Source organism: Nannospalax galili, unplaced genomic scaffold (assembly GCF_000622305.1).
Source record: "Nannospalax galili isolate Female #2095 unplaced genomic scaffold, S.galili_v1.0 scaffold879, whole genome shotgun sequence".
NCBI lineage: Eukaryota > Metazoa > Chordata > Mammalia > Rodentia > Spalacidae > Nannospalax > Nannospalax galili.
In genome coordinates this window covers 3,393,062-3,415,479 of record NW_008346261.1, presented here as the reverse complement: position 1 = coordinate 3,415,479, position 22,418 = coordinate 3,393,062, and the positions used below count along the sequence as shown (strand labels likewise).

General features: G+C 46.9%; 1 protein-coding gene across 1 annotated transcript in view; it reads right to left on the bottom strand.

Annotated features, from left to right (window-relative positions):
* The window catches only part of Rnf43 (ring finger protein 43), a 72,829-nt gene that overhangs the window by 7,537 nt on the left and 42,874 nt on the right, over positions 1–22,418 (bottom strand). The window contains exons 3-6 of the mRNA XM_029568104.1: positions 10,783–10,905; positions 1,554–1,628; positions 1,329–1,460; positions 641–745 (exon numbers count right to left, since the gene is read on the bottom strand). Of these exons, the coding sequence (XP_029423964.1) occupies positions 641–745; positions 1,329–1,460; positions 1,554–1,628; positions 10,783–10,905 (435 nt within the window). The remainder of the gene's footprint in view (positions 1–640; positions 746–1,328; positions 1,461–1,553; positions 1,629–10,782; positions 10,906–22,418) is intronic.

The following is a 22,418-nucleotide window of genomic DNA, read 5'->3' as shown; positions in this document are numbered from 1 at the left end:
TGGTAATCGCCTGAATAGTCTAATACTAGGAAGCCGGGTGAACTTCCTGACCTGGCTGGCCTCCTCTGCCCTTTGACTCCCTAGTCCAGGCCTCATGCCAGTCCTCCAGCAGCCCAGGCGTACTTCCGCCTCAAGGTCTTTGCAGTTACTGTTCTTTCCAACTTTATCACACTCTCCCCAGACCCCTGGATAGATCAAATGTTCTCTCATCATGGTCTGCGCTGCACTGCCATTTTCTCAGTGCTGACTTACTTGGACTGTGTTTTAGAAGGTAGCCCTGTCTCCTGCGCCTTCCCTCTCTTCCTTGCTATTTTATTTTTCTCTGTAGCAAGCACATCCTATCAAAACTATTACACATTTTACTTATGTTGTTTATTGTCTGTTTCCTCCCTCTGGAATGAAAACCTCTTATGAGTAGAGGTTTTCGTTTTCACTCACAGTGCCGTTTCCAGCACCTGGAACAGTGTCTGATATGTATTGCTCAGTGTATTTTCTGAATGAATATTTGGGTGACACGGGGAGAGGCTGCCTGAAATCAGAGCCTAGAAAGTTTAGGTGTAAACTGTTTCATATGCATAAAGGCACCTGCCTTGCTCACGTTCTTCCTTCCCCCTCCCACCAGGCAGTGCACACTGCTCACCGGCGTGCTGTGGTGGGGGCGGCACCGGATGCGCAGCACTGAAGCCAGGATGATCACAAAGATGGTGCCCACCACAGTCAAGAGGATCCACACATCGTAATCTGGCTGGGGAGGTGAGGGGAAGCAGAGAGGAAAAGGGTTATATCCTGGAAGGGCCTGGACCAAGATGGGAAGGAACAGGAGGAACAGGGAGACGAGGAGCTGAAGGGTCTCCTGAGCACCCCCCAGCCCTGAGAGCTGAGGGATGAACCTAGGATTAGGTAGTGCCTCTCTGCCTGGGGGCTGCAGAAGAGGATGATCTAGATGTAGCTGTGAGAAGTCTTATCTGGAAACCCATGTGTTTGGGGAAAAAGAAGGAAAGGACCCTTTTGTGAGGTGGGAGCTGCTTTCTGGTGAGCAGCTGGGTGAAAATCCTAGGGAGTAGAGAGGCACCCACCAGGGGCTGAGGGTGCAGGAACCAGGCAGGCAGGTTCTGCTGCTCCATGCCATGAAACCACAGAGCTGAAAGCAAATTCAGAACTCATCAGGCCCAATCTGTTCATCCTGTAGATGAGGACCAGAGAGGGAGAAACTCCAAGAGGCACATGGTTGAAGGATGGAGTTGGACTTGAAGGTGTCCGTGGGGCTGGTGGGCAAAGTGGAGGTGATTGCAGGTGCTGGTGCAAGGCTGGAGGCCTGACGTGCTCACCCAGGCTGGGGGCTCCTTCAGCTCAATCCTCACATGGGCCTTCTGGTTCTTGTACACGAACTCCATCAGCTTCTCAGCATCATTACCCCAGATCAGCACCACTGGCCAAGTCAGCCCCAGGGGCTGCTGCAGCTGTAGAGAAGAAAGTGCCTTAAGAGCTGTTGTGATTTCTTCTCCCCCCGGGAACCCCAGCCCTTTCCTGGAACACTCCCATGTCCCTGATACCTGCTCAGCAGCAGCTCGATCCTCAGTGATGTCAAAGAGCACCGCACTGGCTCCTCGCTCACCAGCCATGCGGGCCTGCAGAAACATAGCAGAGGCTTACAAGGGTACAGCGCAGTCGTAGCTGCGCCTCAGTCCCACACACTCATCTCTTCCTAGGATGTGTACTCCAGTGCACCTCTGCACACTCACAAGTACAGGTACAAGGAGTCAGGGAGAGTGAGATCCCTGCCTGCCCCAGCCCACTGCCTTCAAAGAACAGCATTCAGTCTTTCCTTTTGTAACAGAACAAACCCCCATCCAGGGTTTACTGGGTGCCAGGTGGTGGCTCTGGCTCTAGGGCTAAGGACAGATACGACATTGCTCCTGCCTCAGGGATCAAGCAGATTTGCTCTCATAGAGCAAAGGACAGGGAGTGACCAGCATGATGACGGATACAGAGGAAGAGGGGAGAGAAGAGGAAAGAACTCCTTCAGCACATAGCTGGGCCATGCAGGGCCCAGCCCTCCCTGACCAGAGGGGTCTGTGGAATGTTCCCCCGGTGCAGACAGAGTGCTGAGAACCTGGGACACTGTTCTGACCCAAGGCTTCTGTGGCAGACCCCACGCCTCGCCTTAGCCCATCACACAGGTGCTCTCTCCCTGCCCATCTAGCTCGCCAGTGCTCTCTGGTTCCAATTCAAGGGCTTAGATTCCTTGTCTGCTGCTTCATCCCTTCATCCTCTCCCTTAGATGACTAGACTGGGAGGGACTGCTCCCGCAAGGACACAACTGTGCACGGGTACACACGGACGCTCACCAAAGACTACAAGAGCACACGTGGAAGAGCAAAATCTAGCCAGCCATGCAGAGCAGATAGAAGAGTCCGGGGTGGGGGGAATCTGGGGGCATGTGGGGGAATGAAAGGAGGAAGATAAGAGCACAACAGCAACACCCAACACAACAACCAACCGCCAGGCACAGACACTGTGAAGGCGCTGCTCTGGGCCTGGGGTCAGATCAACCAGAGCATAGGTTCGACCTGCCACATCCCCATCTCCCAGCCAGGACCTTCCTGCAGGCAGTGAAGGAGTTAACCCTTCTGCAAGTCATGGTGGCAGGAAGAGAAGCCAGTGAGGGACTTACTCATCCTCCCAGTGCTTTGATCTAGGCCTGTCTTCCCAGGGAGAGCCTGTTGGGGCAGGTCTGCCAGGCAGGCTGGGAGCAGTTTCAGGTTCTGCTCTCTTCCCCACTCCCCAAGCAAGCAGCAGGGGCTAGTGGGCCTCTCTGAGCCAGTTGCCTGCAGGGAGGGGGCAGGAGGAGGGCAGTGAGATACTCAAGTGGGGCCCTATTTTGGTTAGGATAACTTTCTTCTCTCCTGCTCTGGGGAGCTAGGCTGGGCTCTCTCCAGGTCCAGCCTAGGCCAGCCTAGACTAATTGACTCCCACCCCAAGTCCTGAGGAAATTCACAGAACTCCAGAATGGATCATGGAAGAAATTGAGAAGTCACAGCTTCCACTGTCCTTCTGTCCACTTCTTCACAGAAAGTCCACTACACCTGAGGCCCCCAAGTGGAAAGCTTTCCAATCTTCAGCACCCTTCAAATGAGGGCTCGGGAAAGGAACTCCTGGTAGGGAATCCTACTAGTAATTTCAAAGTCCAGGAACTTGGTGAACAGTGGGAGAGGTGCCCTAGCTGTCACAGAACTGAGATCCCTGAGGCCTCGGGGTTTCCTATGCCCCAAACAAGACTCTGGGCCCAGTGTGGCCTGGAAGAGCATGAGGACAGGCAAAGACTCACTTCTCTGGAGATTTTCTTAATTCTTCACCCTACTCTCTTTGAAGAATTGGGGTAGGAACAGAAGAAAGCAATTACTGTGATGTTCAAACACCATAGCCCATTATAGCCCATAATTACAAAGTTGTAAAAGTGATCAAAGTGCCCAGAGTGTTGGCCAACAGGAGAAAATAAACAGGACTTTCAGGTAGTGGGCTCCTATGTCCAGAATTCTAGGAATCAAAAGCAAGATTGAAGGATAGATGGCAATCCAACCCCGGTGTTCTGTGCCTCCTGCCCACTTGCACCCAAGAGGGCAGGAGATTCAGAAAGAAGTATCTCTTTGAGGAGTGGAATCTGGAAGACAGAGAGGAAGCCCGGGCTTCAGAAATATACCCTAGGGACCTCTTTGGATGCTTCAGGATGGGCCAGACCTTGAGGCAGCTAGCAAGCAAGGCTACACCTGGAGCCATTTTCCAGCATGCAGGAGAGGGAGCTGAAACCCTGCCTCTTGCTCCACTAATCAGCAGGTAGATTTTCCTCTACAGTGCACAGTGGCAGTTTCTGTACATCTGCTCATCCATAATGCAACAGCACCCTACTGTGCCCAGGGTACCAAGCCAGGGAAGATCAGGTCCCTATGTACTTAAGTTCATAATAATAGTAACAATATTCTAGAACCTAGGTGAAAAGAATAGACAATAGTCCAGCCCTTCGCACTTCAGAATGCCTTTCCTTCTGATCTGCCTCCCCACCAATCTGCCACAAATATTCAATGCACAAAACAGACAAATGTGAGGCAGCTTCCTGTGAGGGAGGAGTGAAGGAAGAAGTCTTTGCCACCCTCCCCCAGGCACCTCCATGAAACCCAGACTTGGCAGAACATTGTGTTGAAAACTCATTTGGGTGAATACCCCACCTGCCGGAAGGCGTGCTGAAGGAAGGGAGGGATTTCTGCCTCTGCTGGGCTGGGTCAGGCAGGAAAGATTCAGTAGGACAAGTGACATTCAGCTGTGCTTGAGAACAAGGGTAGAAGGAAGGAGAAGACCAATGACGCTTGCTGAGATCTACCCTGATCACAGTGCCTGATAGTGAATCCAGCCCTGTCCAGCCATGGCCAGCTATTCCGTGCATTCTCTTTTCTATAAACTGGGACAATAACGAGCCCTACTTCACAAAGCTATTGTGAGGGCTACATGAATTAATCCATGTAAAGCATTTAGAGTTGTGCCTGACACAGTGTTAGCTATTATATCAACTATTACCATATGATTTGCATACATGCATTCATTTGTTCCTTAATAGCCCACAAAACAGTGAGGAAACCAAAATTCAGAGAGACTGCATAACTGGTCCTTAGACACCAGCTGATAAACAGTGGAGGCTGAACTTTACCATCCAGGACTTTAGCCTCCAGAGTGCTTGCTTTTTGTTTGTTTATTTTGTCTCAAGGCAAAGGCCCAGGCTGGCCTCAAACTCTCAATCCTACTGCTTCAACCTCAGGAGTGCTGGGATTACAGGTGTGTGTCACCATGCCCGGCTTGAGAATATTTGCTCTTAACACTGGGTAGTGGGTGCCTTGGTATTCACCTGCTTCTCTCCAGATCTAACTTCTGCCATTAGGGAAAAGACCACTACACTTGTCTAGGCTCAAGGTGGTAAGGGAATGTGAAAGCACTAATGAAGAAGCAGACAGCAGCTTGGGTGACTGGGAGAAAGTAGCTGTAAGAATGGAGATGGCTCAGCAGTTAAGAGCTCTGACTGCTCTTACAGAGGACCCAGGTTCAATTCCCAGCACCCACCAGTAACTCAGTTACTCCAGTTCCAGGAGATCTGATGTCTTCTTCTGACCTCCATAGGTATTACGTGACATGGGTACACTTATACACATGCAGGCAATACACTCATACACATACGATAAAAAAAAATTAAAATTAAAAAAAAAAACAATGGACAAGCCCAACAGCGTTATGGTGAAGGTTTCAGAGAAGTGAGATAACAAATAGAAAAAAATTAAAGACAGCTTTGAACTGAAAAGGCACAGGCAGGAAGATAGGGATGTAGCTCAGCGGTGGAACAGATGCTTAGCATGTACAAGGCCCTGGGTTCAATGTCCAGAGCCAGAAAAACCAAATCCAACCAGATGAATTAAAACAATCACTCAGCATGGCATGATGATGCCTGTGATGGTCGTTGTAGTCATTTAGTGAATGATTACTATGTTTTGCATTGGACTACGAGTTCACATTTGTACTGTCTCATTAAGTCCTTATAACTATTCGTGTATAAGGTCCATTATTATTCCCCTTTGCAGATGAGGAAGTAGAGGCCCAGAGAGGTGAATCAAACCCCAGTTAATTATAATGGCTTGCTCGCTCCTTCCTTCTAATCACCCCTCCCCCCCCTTTTGGTAACAAGGTCTCATATATCCCAGACTATGCTTGAACTCGATACGTAACCAAAGATGACCTTGAACTCTTGATCCTCCTGCCTCTACCTCCTGAGTGCTGGGATTATGAGTGTGTGCCACCACACCTGACTTATCATTAATATTAAGGGAAAAGTGAACAGAAATCAATTTGGATCAGTGTCTCTCAGATTTTTCCTCACTGAAGATCTTTTCCTTATACTTCCCATGACTCATATTAAAAAATATATACATATTCCACTAAACCAGCCACATGTATTGTGTACAATTCATCTTATTATTTAATTTGAATTAACACACTGAATTTAGAGAATTACACAAACACAAAGCAAAAATGAATCTTTCGATCTTAGACTGCGGAACTTCTGAAATACTAGAAGTAGCTTGAAGGCCCTAATCCCACAGATCTCTTCTGAGCCAGGGGACCCAAAACAAAAGCCAGTTGGTCAGGTCAAAAATGAGACCAAAGAGAAGCCTTGGACTCCACCAACTGGAAGCAACTGATGTGCTTGCAGCTTGAGCAATTCCCGTAGCAGCGAGAGAGAGGCCATGTGTGGATGGTTCATCATGACTGTCAATTTGACTGAACTGAGAAGCACCTAGGGGATTAGTAAAGTACACCTCTGGGTGTGTATATGGAGGATGTTTCCAGAGAGATTAATTAAAGGGGAAGTCCTGCCCTGAATGTGGATGGCACTATCCCATATACTGGGGTCACAGATGGTATAACGGGGGGTGGAGGGGAAGCCTACGAGGGTAAGCTCTCGTCCGCCCACCCTCCCTTCATCTCCTTTGTGGCCACCGTGACATGGGCTGCTCTACTCTGCCATGCTCTCGCACCCTGATCATGATACACCATCTCCCCATTTCCCCACAGACACAGAAGCATTGAGCCAGTCTGCCGTGAACTGAAGCCCCCGAAACCATAAGCCAAAATAAACCTTCCCTTAAATTGTTGCTTATTTTGTCACAGCAACAAAATGTCTAACACACCAAGCAAGAAGTGACTTCAGGGAAGAAACAGAGCTGTGGTCTCCAGGCAGTAGCCAAGCCACTCCTTACTTACTCCTTTTAAATCCCTAACATGATTTTTGTTGTTGTTTTTGTCTTGTTTTTTTCCCCACCCTCTGTCTTATGTAGCTCAGGCTAGCCTTGAACTTTCTATGTAGCCAAGGATAACCTTGAACTTCTGATCCCCCTGCTTCCACCTCCCGAGTGCTGGGATTATTGGTGTGTACCATCATTCCTGGTTTATGTGGTGCTGGGAATTGAACCCAGGGTTTCATGCATCCTAAACAAACACTCTACCAATGAAGTTATATCCTCAGTCCTTGCTTGGTTTTTGAGACAAGGTCTTAGCATATAGCATTGGTTAGTCTGAATATTGTAATGTGGACCAGGCTGGCCTTGAACTTGTAGCAATCTTCTGCCTGTGACTCCTGAGTACTGAAATTACAGGCCTGTGCCACCATGGCTGGCTTAGTTTTATTTTATATGTATGAGGGTATTGCCTGCATGTATGTAAGTGCATCTGTGTTGTAAAGTGCCCACAGAGGTCAGAAGAGGGTGTCAGATTCCCCTGGAACTAGATTTACGGATGGTCGTTAGCCACCATGTGGGTGCTTGGAATCGAACCTGAGTACTCTGCAAGAGCAGTCAGTGCTCTTAACTGCTGAGCCAGCTCTCTAGACCCTCAGTTTTGTGTGTGTGTGTGTATGCGTGTGTCTGTGTGTGTGTGTGTATGCGTGTGTCTGTGTGTGTGTGTGTGTGTGTGTGTGTGTGTGTGTGTGTGTGTTTTAGCTCAGGTACTGCTGGACAGATTACTTTTTTCCTTACAACAATCATGGGTATAGAAAATCGATCATTTTATGATGATAGAAAAACAGAAGCCCAACAAGCACCTGGAAGGGCACTGAACACATGTCCCTTACACTTCTACAAGAATGTGGTCCTGGGGCTGGAGAGCTGGTTCAGCAGTTAAGAGCTGCTCTTGCATAAAACCTGGGTTTGGTTCCCAGCACCCACATAGCAGCTTACAGCCATCAATACCTCCAGTTCCAAGACAGCTTCTGGCCTCCATATTCACCAAGCACTCACATACATACATACAGGCAAAAACCACTCACATTTAAAAGGCATGATGGCGCATGCCTTTAATCCCAGCATGCAGGAGGCCGAGGCAGGCAGATCTCTGTGAGATTGAAGCCAGCCTGGTCTATATATCAAGTAGTAAGTTCCAGGCTAGCTGGGGCAACAGGGAGTCCCTGTCTCAAACAAACAAATAAATAAACAAATAAACAGGAGTGTGATCCTCCAGAGGTCAAGGAGAAAGCCTCTTGGGAAGATGTGCCCTTATGGTCTGCCAAGCATGCAGGTGAGGTAAAATCACATTCTGTGTTAAAAGAACTTCAGAAACAGAGTGTGCTACTGCACACCTGTAATCCAGCACTTGAGACGTGGAGACAGGATGACTGTGAGTTTGAAGTCAGCATGGGCTACATGGTAAGACTGTTTCAAACAGCAGAAAACAGCAGGTACTATGTGTGGCAGAGTTAGAATGGGCTATCACATTCTCCTGTAAAATTTCCAGAATAAGCATATATTTCTTTTATAAAAAGTAAAAGGAAGAAGAAAGGGGAAAAAACCCACCAGAGCCTCTATGAACTGCCCAACTCCCCATGCTCCATACTCATACTCTACCTAACACAGAGCAGATACCGAGCCCATGCTTCCCAAATGAACATTTTCCTAAATTTTTAAAGCAAAAGAAATTAAGTATCCATAAACAGAGTAGTTTTACACTAAAAAAAATTTTCTGCTGCCAGTTAAGGCCTTTTGAGGCTTTCCAGAGATGCCACACTCTCCATCTCCTCTACACGTGCCTCTTCTGCATGTCCCTGCTTCTACCTCCCCTGGACCCCACTTCTGCATCATCGTGGCTAGGCCAGGAGAGCATCCACACTTACCTGCCTATGGGTATCGCTCACTGTTGCTTTTTGTTTTGTTCTTGTTTGTTGTTTGGCAGCTCTGGGATCAGATCCAGGGTCTCCTGTATGCTAGCCAAGTATCTATCCTTGAGCTATACCCCCAGCCCAGTCACAGAATCTGCCTATATCCCTGCCCTGTAGGATGAGGTCAGAACCCAGGTATGTCCTTGAAGCCCTCGGGAAGACCAAGAAATCCCTTAGGAATCTATGCAAAGGTTGGGGTGTCATTCTCCTCTCTTACCACCCCTGAGATCAGGACCCTTTCTCTCCACTGTGCCACACACAGTCTGACTGCAGTCTGTAGCAGACATTCAGTTTTCCCAGTTAGAAATCAAGAATGGAAGGCAGAACAGAAAGATTAAAAGCCTAGGTTTGAGAACCAGACAGGGTTGAGTTCAAATCTTATTTCTACCTCTTCTGAACTGTGTTTCTCCTGCAAGTTACTTAATTTTTCAATCCTTGCTTGCATTTTATATCTAAAGGAAAGCTATTATGTCCGCCTTTCTGCCCACACCTGTAATCCCAGCACTTGGGAGGCTGAGGTGGGGAACTGTTCCTGAGACTTAGATGCCAGCCTGGGCTGTAGAGTAAGGCTCTGTTTCAAAATCCAAAATAAATATAAAGACTGTTCCCTGTTCCCCTGGGTACACAGGTAAGCATACAGAACAGAAACTGTCATCATTAGGTAAAGGGTTCACAAGGTAGCAGGTGGCAGGCCAGCAAAGTAGAGAGCCCAGGAAAGTGGGCAGCTCAGCTCCTGCTCACTAATGGCCTGCAGGACTATTGACCAGGCATGGCTAGAGCTTCTGAGTTGTCTTCCAGAAAAGCTGGAAAAAAATTTTTTGTCTGGTTTTTGAGACAGGGTTTCTATATGGAGCCCAGACTGATCTCAAACTTGTGGTCTTCCCACCTCAGCCTCCATAACTCTGAAATTATAGCATTGTGTTGCCATGCCTGACTAACATTTTCCATTTTTTAAATGTAGAAATTAATTTACATTTTGGCTGGAAATTTTTTGGTTTTCATTTATTTTTAATATTTTATTATTTTATTTTATGTGTATTGTATGAGTGTATTACCTGCATGTATGTAAGTGTACCCATGTCATACAATGGATGCCCCTAGAAGTCAGAAAAGGGCATCTGATACCCTGGAACTGGAATTACAGATGGTTATTAGCCACCATGTGGTTGCTGGGAACCAAACAAGGGTCCTCTGCAAGAGGACTCTTAATCACTGAGCCATCTCTCCAGACCCTGTTTGTTTTTATTTTGAGACGGGGTCTCATATATCCCAGGCTGGTTCCAGACTTACTATGTAGCTGAGGATGACCTTGAATTATGATCCTTCTGCCTTTATCTGCCAAGCGCTGGAATTACAGGCATGTGCCACCAAGCCTGGTTTTAACAATGTAAGGGAGCAAACTCAGGGCCTTGTGTGTTCTAGGCAAGGCACTCTGCCAACTGAGCTACATTCACAGTCCTAATTTATACACAATGCTTGGGCAAGCCAAAGCTATCTTGCAGGCCAGCAGTTAACAAACCTCAGAGGAAATGTGTAAACATTTCAAGGCTAAGGATGATATCTCTGTTTTGATGGATTTTTTTTTTTGAGTCAGGGTCTTGCTATGTAGCCTGGACTAACCTAGTACTCACTATGTAGCTCAGGCTGGCCTCAAATTCACAGCAATCCTCCTAGCTCAGCCTCCCAATTGCTGGGATTACAGGCATGAGCCACACGCTTGGCTGTTTTTCTGTTCCTGTGAAAGTGCTCAGCAGGTGTTTCTGAAGAATGGAGGAGCCCTTCAAGTGACCCCTCTTTTTGCTCTGGTGCTGAGGAGGGGAAGGGCCTTAGAAACTCCTAAGTGATGGAAGAAGTGGGGTGAAATTCATGCTAGAAGTTCTGGGGTAAGTGGAATAGGAACAGAGGTATGAATGTCTACCACTCCATGACCAGTCATCAGCTAAGGCAGCCTCAGGCAATCAGGCATATCATATCACTCTTAAGAGACAAGGGGACAAGAAAGCAGCTCAGTACACGAGTAGGGTCATGTGAGAATCTACCTTACTGGCCAGCGACAGGCAGGGGCGAGGAGCCCGTCGAGGACTCTCCAGCTTGACGATGCTGATAAATCCAGGCTCCAAATTGTCATCATCACTGGCGTTGCACAGGTACAGGGGATGGGACTGCAGAGAGAGGTAAAGACCTGGGTTAGAGAGGCTCCAGGAAGAGGTGTGTGCTATGGATGAAAACCTAGCACCTCTACCTTGCTCTAGGCAGACTCTGGGTAGGTTGCTTTTAATCTTTTTTTTTTTTTTTTTTTTTGGTCTCTTTGAGACAGGGTCTCCCTGTAGCCCCAGCTGTCCTGGAACTCACTATGTAGACCAGGCTGGCCTTGAACTCACAGAGATCTGCCTGCCTCTGCCTCTCGAGTGCTGGGATTAAAGGCGTGAGCCACCATACCCGGCTTTAATAATTTTTTAATAAACGTATTATCACTGAATGAGTATGCATGATGTGAGTTCCGGTGCATGTGTGCCATGGTACACATGTGGAGATCACAGGACAGCTTTCAGGAGATGGTTCTTTCTTTCCATCATGGGACCTGAGGATTCAAACTTAAGTCATCAGGCTAGTACTTTTACCTGTTGAGCCATCTTGCTGGCCTCCAGGTAAGGTCTCTCAATGCTGTAAAAGAGTAGGCATTAGCCAGGTATGGTGACTCATGGCCTGTAATCCCAGCATTCAGGAGACAGAGGCAGGAGGCTTGCCACAAATTTGAGGCCAGTCTGACATAGTGAGTTCCAGGCCACCCTATCTCCCAAAAAGTGGGTCTTATTACTGGAATGAATCATAGTAAACTATCTCTTCAAGGGTGTTGGGGGTAGGGTGATGGGGTGGGGCAGATGGGAGGGAGAGGCATCCTATAGAGGATCTGAATCACAGCCTGCTGCAGAACAGCTGCAAGACACTTAAGCCCCATGTTTCCAAACTGATCAGATACAGATGGCCCTTTCCTGACCACAGTGTCTGTTGAGTCCTGAACCTTCTACTTGCTCCCAAACCTCTAGACTCATGTGTTCCTGTAACCTCCAGGTTCAGAGATTACCCATGTACTCCTGAAAGCTCCATCTTTGCTCCTGAGTGCAGTGCTGCGTGCTACCAACGCCTCTTTGAGGAGCCCTCATTAGCTCTTGCCCTCTGGTCTACATCTTCTAACTTAGTGCCTCATTGTGCCCTGTGCTGATCACAGGACTAAGCAAGGTGCTGGAAGAGAGAAAAGGCTATCTTGAGATGAGGCTTAGCTAAGGCTTGAGGCTTGACCAGCACAATTCCTTGATCATTCCACAGCCCCAGGAATGGTACAACAGATTTGGAGTCAGCTCAGCCTATCTGCTCTGGTGCTATGACAGGTCCAGTACAAGACCTTGTATCTCTAAGTCAAGATGATGCCAAATAATGACTAAAGGGGAAATAGGCCAACATGTGCAACCAGAAATCCTAGGACCCCCTAATCAGAGGGATGGGCTGATTTACTACAACTCTCTTCTCAATCAAGATGATTCTTTTTAAAAAGTTATTTTTTATTTAGTGTGCGGGCACCCGTGTGTGTGTGTGTGTGTGTGTGTGTGTGTGTGTGTGTATACTCATGCCATTGTTCCTATGTGGAGGTCAACTTATGGGACTCTATTCTCTCCTTCCACCATGTGGGTCCCCATCAGGATTGGACTCAGGAGGTCATGAGGCTTGGTGACAACCCCACTGAGTCATCACTGAACCCTCATTGAAGATAATTCTAACACCCATTTCTCTCTCTCTCTCTCTCTCTCTCTCTCTCTCTCTCTCTCTCGGTGTTTTGAGATAGACACAGGGTCTCCTTTTAGTCACAGCTAGCTATGTAGACCAAGTTGGCCTTGATCTCACAGAGATCCACCTGCCCCTCCGTCCCCAGTGCTGGGATTAAAGGTGTGTGCCACCACAGCCAGCTTCTAACACCCATTTGAATCTAATTTTGCTGAAGTGCTAAGAAAACAAAGTAGTATTTATTTAGTCCTGTACAATCCTATGGGGCAGGACTCCCATGTGGTGGAAAGCCAATGTATTCTGGCAAGAGAGTGATTTCCTATGGGGAGCTGCCCATGTCCCTCTCCATTGATGTTGAAATCTCAAGTACTTCCAGAAAGAACCATCAGAGGAACCACAGCAAATTTCAAATGTATGAAGATGATACTGTCTCTGATGGATTTAAAATCACAGTCATTTTCTGAAATGTCTTTCAGGCTCATTCTTACTGTATCACTGACATCCCCCAAACACCGTAGGTTCTCAGTAAATATGTAAATATGTACTACCTTGCTTTGAAGTGCACGCTTGAGAATAAAAGTCTCTGGGGGAAGGGTGCTGAGATAGAAGGCTTTATTTTTATTTTTTGGGATTTTTGAGATGTACTCCAGCTGGTCTAGAACTCACATATGCTGGCCTCGATCTCAGAGACCCACCTGCTTCTGCCTCCCAAGTGCTGGGATTAAAGGTGTGCGCCACCACACCAGGTGAGAAGATGGTTCAAACAGAAATCTGTTCTATTTTCCAGAATTTACCGGTTACTGGCTTGGTGATGATCAAAGTTTAATGTGGGAGAAAGGTTATACATCCTTATCTCCAGAAAAAGGCTGACATGAAGTTGGGCTGCTCTCTCTTCGGTGGAGCTCCTTTAACTTGCCTGTCCAACCATCTATCCATTCCTTTCTTGTACATGTCTATGTGTTTTAACATGTGTTCACTTGTGCCATGCATGTATACGTGCATGTGTGTATGGAAACCAGAGGTTTCCTCTGGGATGTTGGGTGCCTCAATCAATTGCTTTCCATCTTTTTTTTTTTTTAAATGTTTTACTTTTTATGTGTATGAGTGTATTGCCTGTATGTGTGTAAGTGCACCCATGTCATGCAAAGCCCTTGGAGGTCAGAAGAGGGTGTTGGATCCCCTAGAACTGGAGTTACAGATGGTTGTTAGCTACCATGGTTGTTAGCTGCTGGGAACTGAACCTGGGTCTTCTGCAAGAACAGCCAGTGCTCTTAACCACTGAGCCATCTCTCTGGCCCCATCCCCCTTATTTTTTGATTCAGAGTCTCTCACTGAGCCCGGAGCTCACTGATTAGGCTAGACTGGCTGCCCAGAATGCCCAAAGAAGTTGCCTGTCTCTATCTCCCCAATACTGGGATTATAGATATGCACCATATCCAGCTTTTTTACGAGTGCTGGGGTTTGAACTCATCTTCATGTTTGTGTAGCAAGCACTTTACTGATTGAACCATCTCCCTAGCTTGTTTCTCTCTCCCTCTCTCTCTCCCTCTCTCTCTCTCTCTCTCTCTCTCTCTCTCTCTCTCTCTCATTACTATGTATACTTGGCTGGCTTGGAACTCTTTATATACCCCAGGCTGGCAGAACTCACAGAGATCTGTCTGCCTCTGCCTCAAGAGGGTTGAGACTAAAGGCATGTACCACCATGCCCAGCTTCTCATTCATTTCTTAATTCTAACAACTCTGAAGGTGCCCATGGTGCCAGATACTGCACAATACAGAGATGTCAATGGTGAATAGAGAGGCTCTTTGCCTTAAAGAAGCTCAGAAGATAGGCACACAGACACACTGCACTGTGATATGATGCCAGTTTGCTCAAGGGATGATGAGAGGACTCTAGAAGAGGAGACTAATCATAAAGGCAACTTGAGCGCTTCCTTGGGGGCTGATTAAGTATGTGTTCACCTAGAAGAGCAACAGAAGAGGTAGGGGTGGAGAGGTACATTCCTGGCAGAGGCAGCTACCTGTGCCAAGGCACCAGGTTGACATGAGACTGCAGGATGGTAGGGCTGGCATGAACTGGAAGGCAGATCGGGCTGGAAAGACCAGCAAGAGTCAGACCTTGCATCAAGGTCTTGCATGTGAGGATTCTCCTGGTGATTTAGAGGAGAGTTGGTGTGGTGGTTAGTCAGAAATAGCTGCTTCACCAGAACAGACCTTTGGGAAGTATGAATTAGCCACAAAAGTCCACTACTTCAAATGCTTGCCCTTCTCTTACTCACCAACTCTCTCATGAAGACGCCAAGACATCACCCACTGAGCAGCGGGCCAATTAGGAAGGGTAAGATTTGCAAATATTTGCCCACCACTTTGTCCCTGCACCTTAATTGAAGGTCAGCATCAGAGTGGCATGGTTGGAGGATGTCCCTGACAAGGTAAAATGTAAAAACCTGATGTCAGAGTCACCAGATTTGCCTGGTTCTGAACCAGCAACCAAGGGTGTGAGAATGAGAGATTAGTCATTGTAAGTGCCTCCTGCCTGCCAGACTTCAGGCTTTATCTCTCTGTGAGGCAGGTGTTGCCATCCCATATAAAGAAGAGCTTGAGGCTCAGAGAAACCAAGGTCATACAAGGTTAGAACTAGCTCTGTCCCTCTCCATCCTCTGAAGCCATGGAACTCCATATGAATGCAGATTCAAGCCTCCACTGTCTAGGCTAATGATGACCGTGAGGATAAGAAGTTTGTACTTACTGAAAACATACTGCAGGTTCTGAGCACGGTGTAATAAGTCTTTTCACATGCGTAACGCTGAGTAGAAACTATTTTTGTTCCTCTTTTGAAAGTAAAGAACTGAGACACTAAAGGGTTAAATAATATTCCCAAGATTAAGCAGCTAGTAATTGGCACTGATCAGATGAAACAGAATAGGAAAATAAGGAAAAAAGAAAAAAAAAAAGGAGGGGCTAGGGAGACGGCTCAGCAGTTAAGAGCACTGGCTGTTCTTACAAAGGACCCAGGTTCAATTCCCAGTACCCACATGGTGGCTAACAACCATCTTGTCAGATCCAGGGTATCTAGGATCCAACACCCTCTTCTAACCTCCACAGGCATTGCACAACATGGGTACACTTACATGCATGCAGGAAATGCACTCATACACATAAAATAAATGAAAAATAATAAAAATAAAATAATTTAAAAAAAAGAAAAAAAAGGAAAGAGCTGGTCAGGTGTGATAGCACACGCCTTTAATCCCAGCATGCAGAGGCAGGAGAATCTCTCTGAGATCAAGGCCAGCCTGGTCTACACAGGGAGTTCCAAGTCAGCTGGAGCTACAGGGAGAACCTGTGTCAAACACTTCCCCACAAAAAAATAAAAAAGAAAGAGCTGGGTATGGTCAGGACACTGAAATAGGGAGATTACTACAAGTTCAAGAACAGCTTGGGTGAGTCCTAGGCTAGCATGAGTTATAGTGTGTGCACCTGTTTCAAACTAACAAGCAAACAAAAAAATAGTTTACATTTGACTTTGAAAGCATGGTAATTTTCCTCTCAACTCATGACCAAGAAAATTTGCCTTACTAATTATATGGGGGGTGTTTTGGGGTGTTTTGTTGTTGTTTGAGACAGGGGCTCACTATTTAGCCCAGGATGGCCTCAAACTTCCCTCAATTCTCCTGTCTCTTCCTCCCAATTAGTGAGATTACAGACATGCAGCACCATGCCCAGCCAACTAAATGCTTTCAAAGTCAAAAGGATCAAATACAAGTTCCTAGAATGCTGTTGGGGAGCCCCAGGATATTGCCCTAAGCACTCTTCATGCACTGAGTGCCCCCACCAATCCCACAGCCATAGCTCTCCACACAAGGCTGCATCACAGTCTAGACTTCTGGCTCCAGACTCTTATGTTCAGCTGCCCCCTGGATCCGTCTACTGGAGAATGCTGAGTGAGACACCTCAAACTCAGGCTGCTCAAAACTGAACAAATCACACTATCCTCTAAAATGGCTTCTCCAGTGTTTCCTACTTTAGGGATCAGAGCCACTACCCACCTATCACCCAAGTCAGGTGTCTGTCATCCTCCCAGTCTCCTCCTTCACCCCTTCTCCAAACACCAACACTTAAGAAATCATCAAAGTCTGTCAGTTCTTCCTTCAAATATTCCTCTGTTTTCTCCCTTTCCGACCATAACTGCACCTAGAGATCCTTTAGTGCAGTCCCCAGGCAGAGAGGAACCACCTAGGTCCATCCCTCATTCCTCAGGAGGGAGGCTCAGGGGACTCTTCAGCTCCATCTCCTTATTTCTGTTTCTCTTCTCAACTTGCCCCAGCTCCTGGCGATCCGTGTCTAGAAACAACAGCCAGTTTCACTTCCCTATACACACTTTAGGCACTTGCCAATCTGTCCTTCATTTCCCCATCCTCCTCTGACCCCACTGTGCTTCAACTGTCTCCTGTCTTCCCCCAGGTCCCCCAGCACTCACTGTCTCTTAGTCCCTGCTATACATAGGGTACTCAGCATTTGCTAATTAATTATCAAGGTTCTGCAACCATGTAACTGACAGTTAATTATAAAGACAACTCGGCGTACACCAAACCCCTGGTTACTCTGGGAGGAGGTGGCAAAGGACTGTGATGGTTATTGAATAATACTGTCTTTTGTTGTGTAGAAGAATAAAAAGAAAGAGATATTTGTATTTCATTTTGTGTCTTTCCTCCGCCTTCCATCTCCTTGCCTCAGGAGCATTTGCCAAAAGCCAGTGCTGGTAAAGCCCTCCTTTCCTGGGTTTGGTGAAAACTGAACTCACTGAGGATGTCTAAGTGTCCTGAAAGCAGAAAGGAGTAGCATGTAGGTGAAGGGAGAGGGTGGATCCAGTCTCTAGAACTTTAAAGGGTAGGGTAGGAGTCTGGAATGTACCAAGTAGTGGGAATCTGAGGCGTGTCCCAGAAGGGGTGACTGAATGATGGAAACCAGGAGGTTGGACCCCAGCAAAGGCTGTAGCTCCTTAGATGTCTTTTTCCCTTCCCCTTCTCCTTCTCCTTCCTCTACCGTTTTCCCTCCCCACTCCAAGTGAGACAGGGTCTCATGTAGCCCAGGATGGCCTCAAACTCGATATATAGCTGAGAACAACAGATTTCCTGATCCTCCTTGCCTCTACCTTCTGAGTGCTGGGATTTCAGGCATGGGTCACCCCACCCAGTTGCCACCACACCCAGTTGATTCAGAGCTGGAGATGGAACCCAGGGCTTCATGAATGCTAGGTAAGCATTTATCAACTGAGCCACATCCCCAGCCAAGGAATATATCCAAACTTTGGTTGTTGTTGTAGTATTGGAGATCGAACCCAGGTCCCTGGGCACACTAGGCAAATGTTCTTCCACTAAGCTACAGCCCCAATCTCTCTTCCTCAGATTTCAGAGGGGAGACACTTGCATCTGGATATTAGACATTATTTGTAGTGACTAGAATGCATATCAGACAGGTTCCCTGGCCATCCTACTTTTCATAAACCCTGAATGCTTGTGCTACCATATGAAAGGAAGCTTCCTTGAAACAAATGCCACCTTGAAGGATAGGGCCTTGAAATCAGATTTAATAGACAATACATAACATCTCTTACACAGTCAAATCAGTAGCGTGAAAACCATACTCACCACATTTTGCATGGTTTGACTCTGTTTCAATGAGAGTTTTTCAGTTACTCTCAGATTAAAATGAGAACCATTCATACCTAGCAAAGCATGCTACTCACTGTGTGAACACAAAGGAAGCCTTCACCCCTGTTCTTCCAAGGTTCCTAGGGAGAGAACAGATGTGAGTGCATCTGTCTCCCTTGGATGCAAGGTGCCCTACTCATGAAGATGCCACTGGGATTCCCACCTTGGGCCACCCATCCTTTCAGTGACATGAGAGGAGGGCTGAGAGCAATGGGCTTGTGGAATTCAGTGAGGGCAGGGCTGGGAAGGGCTCCAGGAAACTTGGGGGACTTAAGGATTGGAGATGTGTCTTCCTGAGAGGCCATGAGTTGGGATACCTCTATCCCAGAGGTGCCATGAAGGAAAAATCAAGAGGAGCTTGCTCACACAGTCCAAGTCACTCAGATTTGGAACTGGCTTTGCACACATCTCTACCCCTAGGCAAAGACGTGCAAACTTGTCCTCTGTGGCATGTGTTATATTCCTTTTGTTCCAAGAAACAGAGCCTTGCTGTTGCTTAGGATTGCCCTGAACTTCTGGGATCAGGTGACCCTCTGCTCCAGTCTCCTGAGCAGCTAGGACTATAGGTGTGGGCCACAGCTCATGGCTCTTTCATTGGATTGTTTCGTTTTGTCTTTTCAGACAGGGTTTTGCTATGTAGCCCAGGTTGGCCTCAAACTCCTGACTCTCCTGTCTCAACCTACTCAGTACAAGCACGTGCCACTGCACCCAAATGCATTTCATATTTTATAAGTCTGTTTTCTGTTCTTCTTCCTTTAACTTATCTGTTCTGGTTTAATTCCCCTCCCAAGACAGACATAAGGCTCAAATTCAAATGACACCATCATTTACCTGTGGGATATCGGGCGAGTTACTTAACTTTTCTGAACCTCATAGTCTTCATTTTCAGGATAGGAGCAAAAAATGATTGTTGATTATCCTGAAGACTAGAGATAATGGATAGTAAGTGCCTAGCACAGAGACCAACACTTAGCAAGTGCTCATTAAATGGGAGCTGGTTTATTATTGCACCTATAATAATAATTCTCTTCTTATTCCTGGAAGAGACAAAGCCCTTTCTGACTCCTTCCTCCTGTGGCAGTCAGCAGTGCCTCTGAGTGCCAGCATTCCTCAAGGCACAGTCTGGGACAGCTTTTATTACCCAGGGTCACTTCCCTCCAGTTCTCAGCCCTCGGAACCCCACTGAACAAGCTCTTCCAGTTTTCAGCCCGCCTCCTTCCCATGTGATCTCATTACCTCCTCACAAAGGGCATTCCAGGGCTCAAGTGAGCTCTGAACTTAATGCTGGTCTTACTTCTTCAAGGCATCTCCTCCGCTTGGGGCGGGTGCTTTTGCAAGCCGTTCTGTACTATAGCTCCCATTTCCCAGCACTCTCCTCCCCCACCCCAACTGCAATAATCTTTTAGTTCTCTGATTCCACAGTACAGACCTTCACCCGGGCCTTGGACAGGTAACTTTACTGCCTGCTACAATTTTGCCTTTGTAATCAGGAATACTGGCCAGACATCAAAGGCGCCCTTCTCCCCATTTCCTCTTTTCAGATTTTATAATCATCCTCTCCTGTGCAACCTCCATTACTTGAACTTAGAACTACCTAACTTTTATCTCGGGCAGCAGGACACACCAGCATCGTAAAATAAAGCTCCTGGTGCATGGGGGTTGGGGAAAAGCAGACTGGCCTGCTGGGTCTGCTTCCAGCTCCCAGGGCTATAAGAGCCTCGCTGAGGCCCTAGGTTTGCTCACCTGACCCTCTATTTAGAGGTGGATGCTTGTGTGCAACAGATTAGACCCTAACAGTAACTGTTTGGGTATGGATCTGTAAACTTTGAGACCCGTTTCACACCCCTGAATTAGCCTGTCTCTGTCTCTGGGATAGCAGATTTCCTAATGAATTTGAGATGCTGGGGAACTGTCAAGAAGAGTTTCTCACACCTTTGATTCCAGCTCTGGGGAGGCAGAGGCAGGTGGAACAGAGATCCAGGCCAGCCTGGTTCACATAGTGACTTCTAGGTGGGTTGGGCCTAGGAGACCCTGTCAAAAAAAGCAAAACAAAACAAAAACAAATACATGTTTCTCTTTATTTTGTTAAAATTTCATTTACTATATATATATTTTTTCATTGTATAATTTTTTTGAGACATCGCCCAGGCTAGCCTCAAACTCATTATGTAATTGAGGCTGGCCCTGAACTCCTGATCATCCTGCCTCTACCTCCTAAATGAGGATGGAAGACATGTGCCACCATGCCTAGCCATTGTGTAATTTTTTAAAGCTACAAAAGAAAATCATGTTGGTGTGAGAGAAGCATAGCCTTAGGCCTTAATGGCAGTAGACCAGCGGGAGGAGGCCGTCAGAAGCCCCTTATGCTTGGTACTAGATCCAGGGAACCTTCCGTGGGACAGGGGTGCTAGCGAGCTAGAGAGCTGGCAATAGCAGCGTGGACTAGAAAACAAGGCAGAAAATCTGAGGAAAAGCTTAGTTCAAAGAAAGTCTAGTTTGCGGCTCTGCCTTTCACTGGCCTTGTGTTAGATGAACCCAAGTTGCCATGCAGTTTCTAGAAGAGACATGGGGACTGCTGAATGCTGAGCCTTGGTGACACCTGTCATGGGCTTCCAAACCTTGCTTCATGTTTATAGTCCCATTAGTATGAGGAGGCCAAGTTGGGGAGGCACTTGAGCCTGGGAAATATGGCAAGATCCCACTCCAAAAGCAAAACTTACTTTTTCACAGATGAGGGTGAGTTCTCCTAGATTTGGCCCCACTACCTTGTCTGTAACACCGTGCCTCCAGGACACATGCTGGGGAGGAAGAGCCTCTCTCCTCATGTGATCTCACAGCTCCCTGCAGAGGTGCAGCACATGCAATTGAGCCAAAAGACTTAAGAACCCCCATTCCTAGGTGTCTCAGCTCAATCATCTTAACAAGCCAGAGCCTGGATCTATCTGTTCCTTTTGCCTCTGGGCCTCTGCTCTCTTGGCCTCCCAACCTCAGCTTCCTTCTTCCTTTTGGATTTATCTCATCTCTTCTAGCCACAACAAAAGCAGTCAGACCAGATGTGGTGCAGAGATACTTTTCCAGTGGATAGACCCTGTTGGTTCTGGGTGAGAAAGGTGGGTCCTAAAATTAGAGGTCACAGAAGCTCAGACCCAAATAATGGTCCTTGAGCCAGACTTAGTTCCCTTGTTCCCTCACCCCATGTGAAAGGCTTCATTCTTTGATCTGAAAATGTACCTGTCCTCTTCTCAGTGCCTGAAAGCTCTGCGATGTAATTAGACCTCTTTACATGAAAACAGCCTCTGTGGTGGGGTTTTCCTGACCCCATTCTACCTAGCCTCTTTGCATGGAAGATTCAGAAACAGCAGGAAGCAAGGAGAAGCAAGAAGAGCTGATTACTAGGGTTGCTGGAGGAATGCATTGAGATCAGCGAAGAGAGTGTGGCAGAACCAGGGAGGAGGTGGAACCCCTCAGCCTCCACCCCAAATGCAGGTGTCTTATACTATTACACAGTCATGCGCCACACAATGCTTCCATCAGTGATGAATGCTGTGTGATGGTGGTGCTGATGTAAACAAACCTATGGTGCTGTCGGTTGTAAAAACTAACACATACACAGACCTGACACTGACAATAAACCACTGTGTCAATGGCACGTATGTTTGCTATACAATGTTTTGTTTTGTTTTTTAATCATTATTTTAACACCTTCTACTTAGAGAAAGTTTACCCTAAACCTGCACTATGCTTTGCTGGAAGCAGCTTCCTATATCTTGTGTTCACCTTTTCTCTTGAGAGTATCCAGAAGCCATGTTGGGGGCTGGAGAAATGATTCAGCGGTTAAGAGCACTGACTGTTCTTGCAGAGGACAAGGGTTTGATTCCTAGCACCCATGTGGCAGCTAACAATTGTCTGTAATTCCAGTTCCAGGGGATCCAGTGCCTTCTTTGGACCTCTGCAGGCATTGTGTGACATGGGTGCACTTTCACACATGCAGGCAATATACACATAAAATAAAAATGATAAAGAAATGAAATGTCACAGAAAAATTAGAGACCAACAGCCGAAGTCAGATAAGGAGAGGAAGTTTAATTTGACACTAGCAGGACTGACCCACAGATAAAAAGAGTCACACCCCTCACGCTTTGGAGGGTTTTTATGCTCATATATGAGGAATGTAAGCAAAA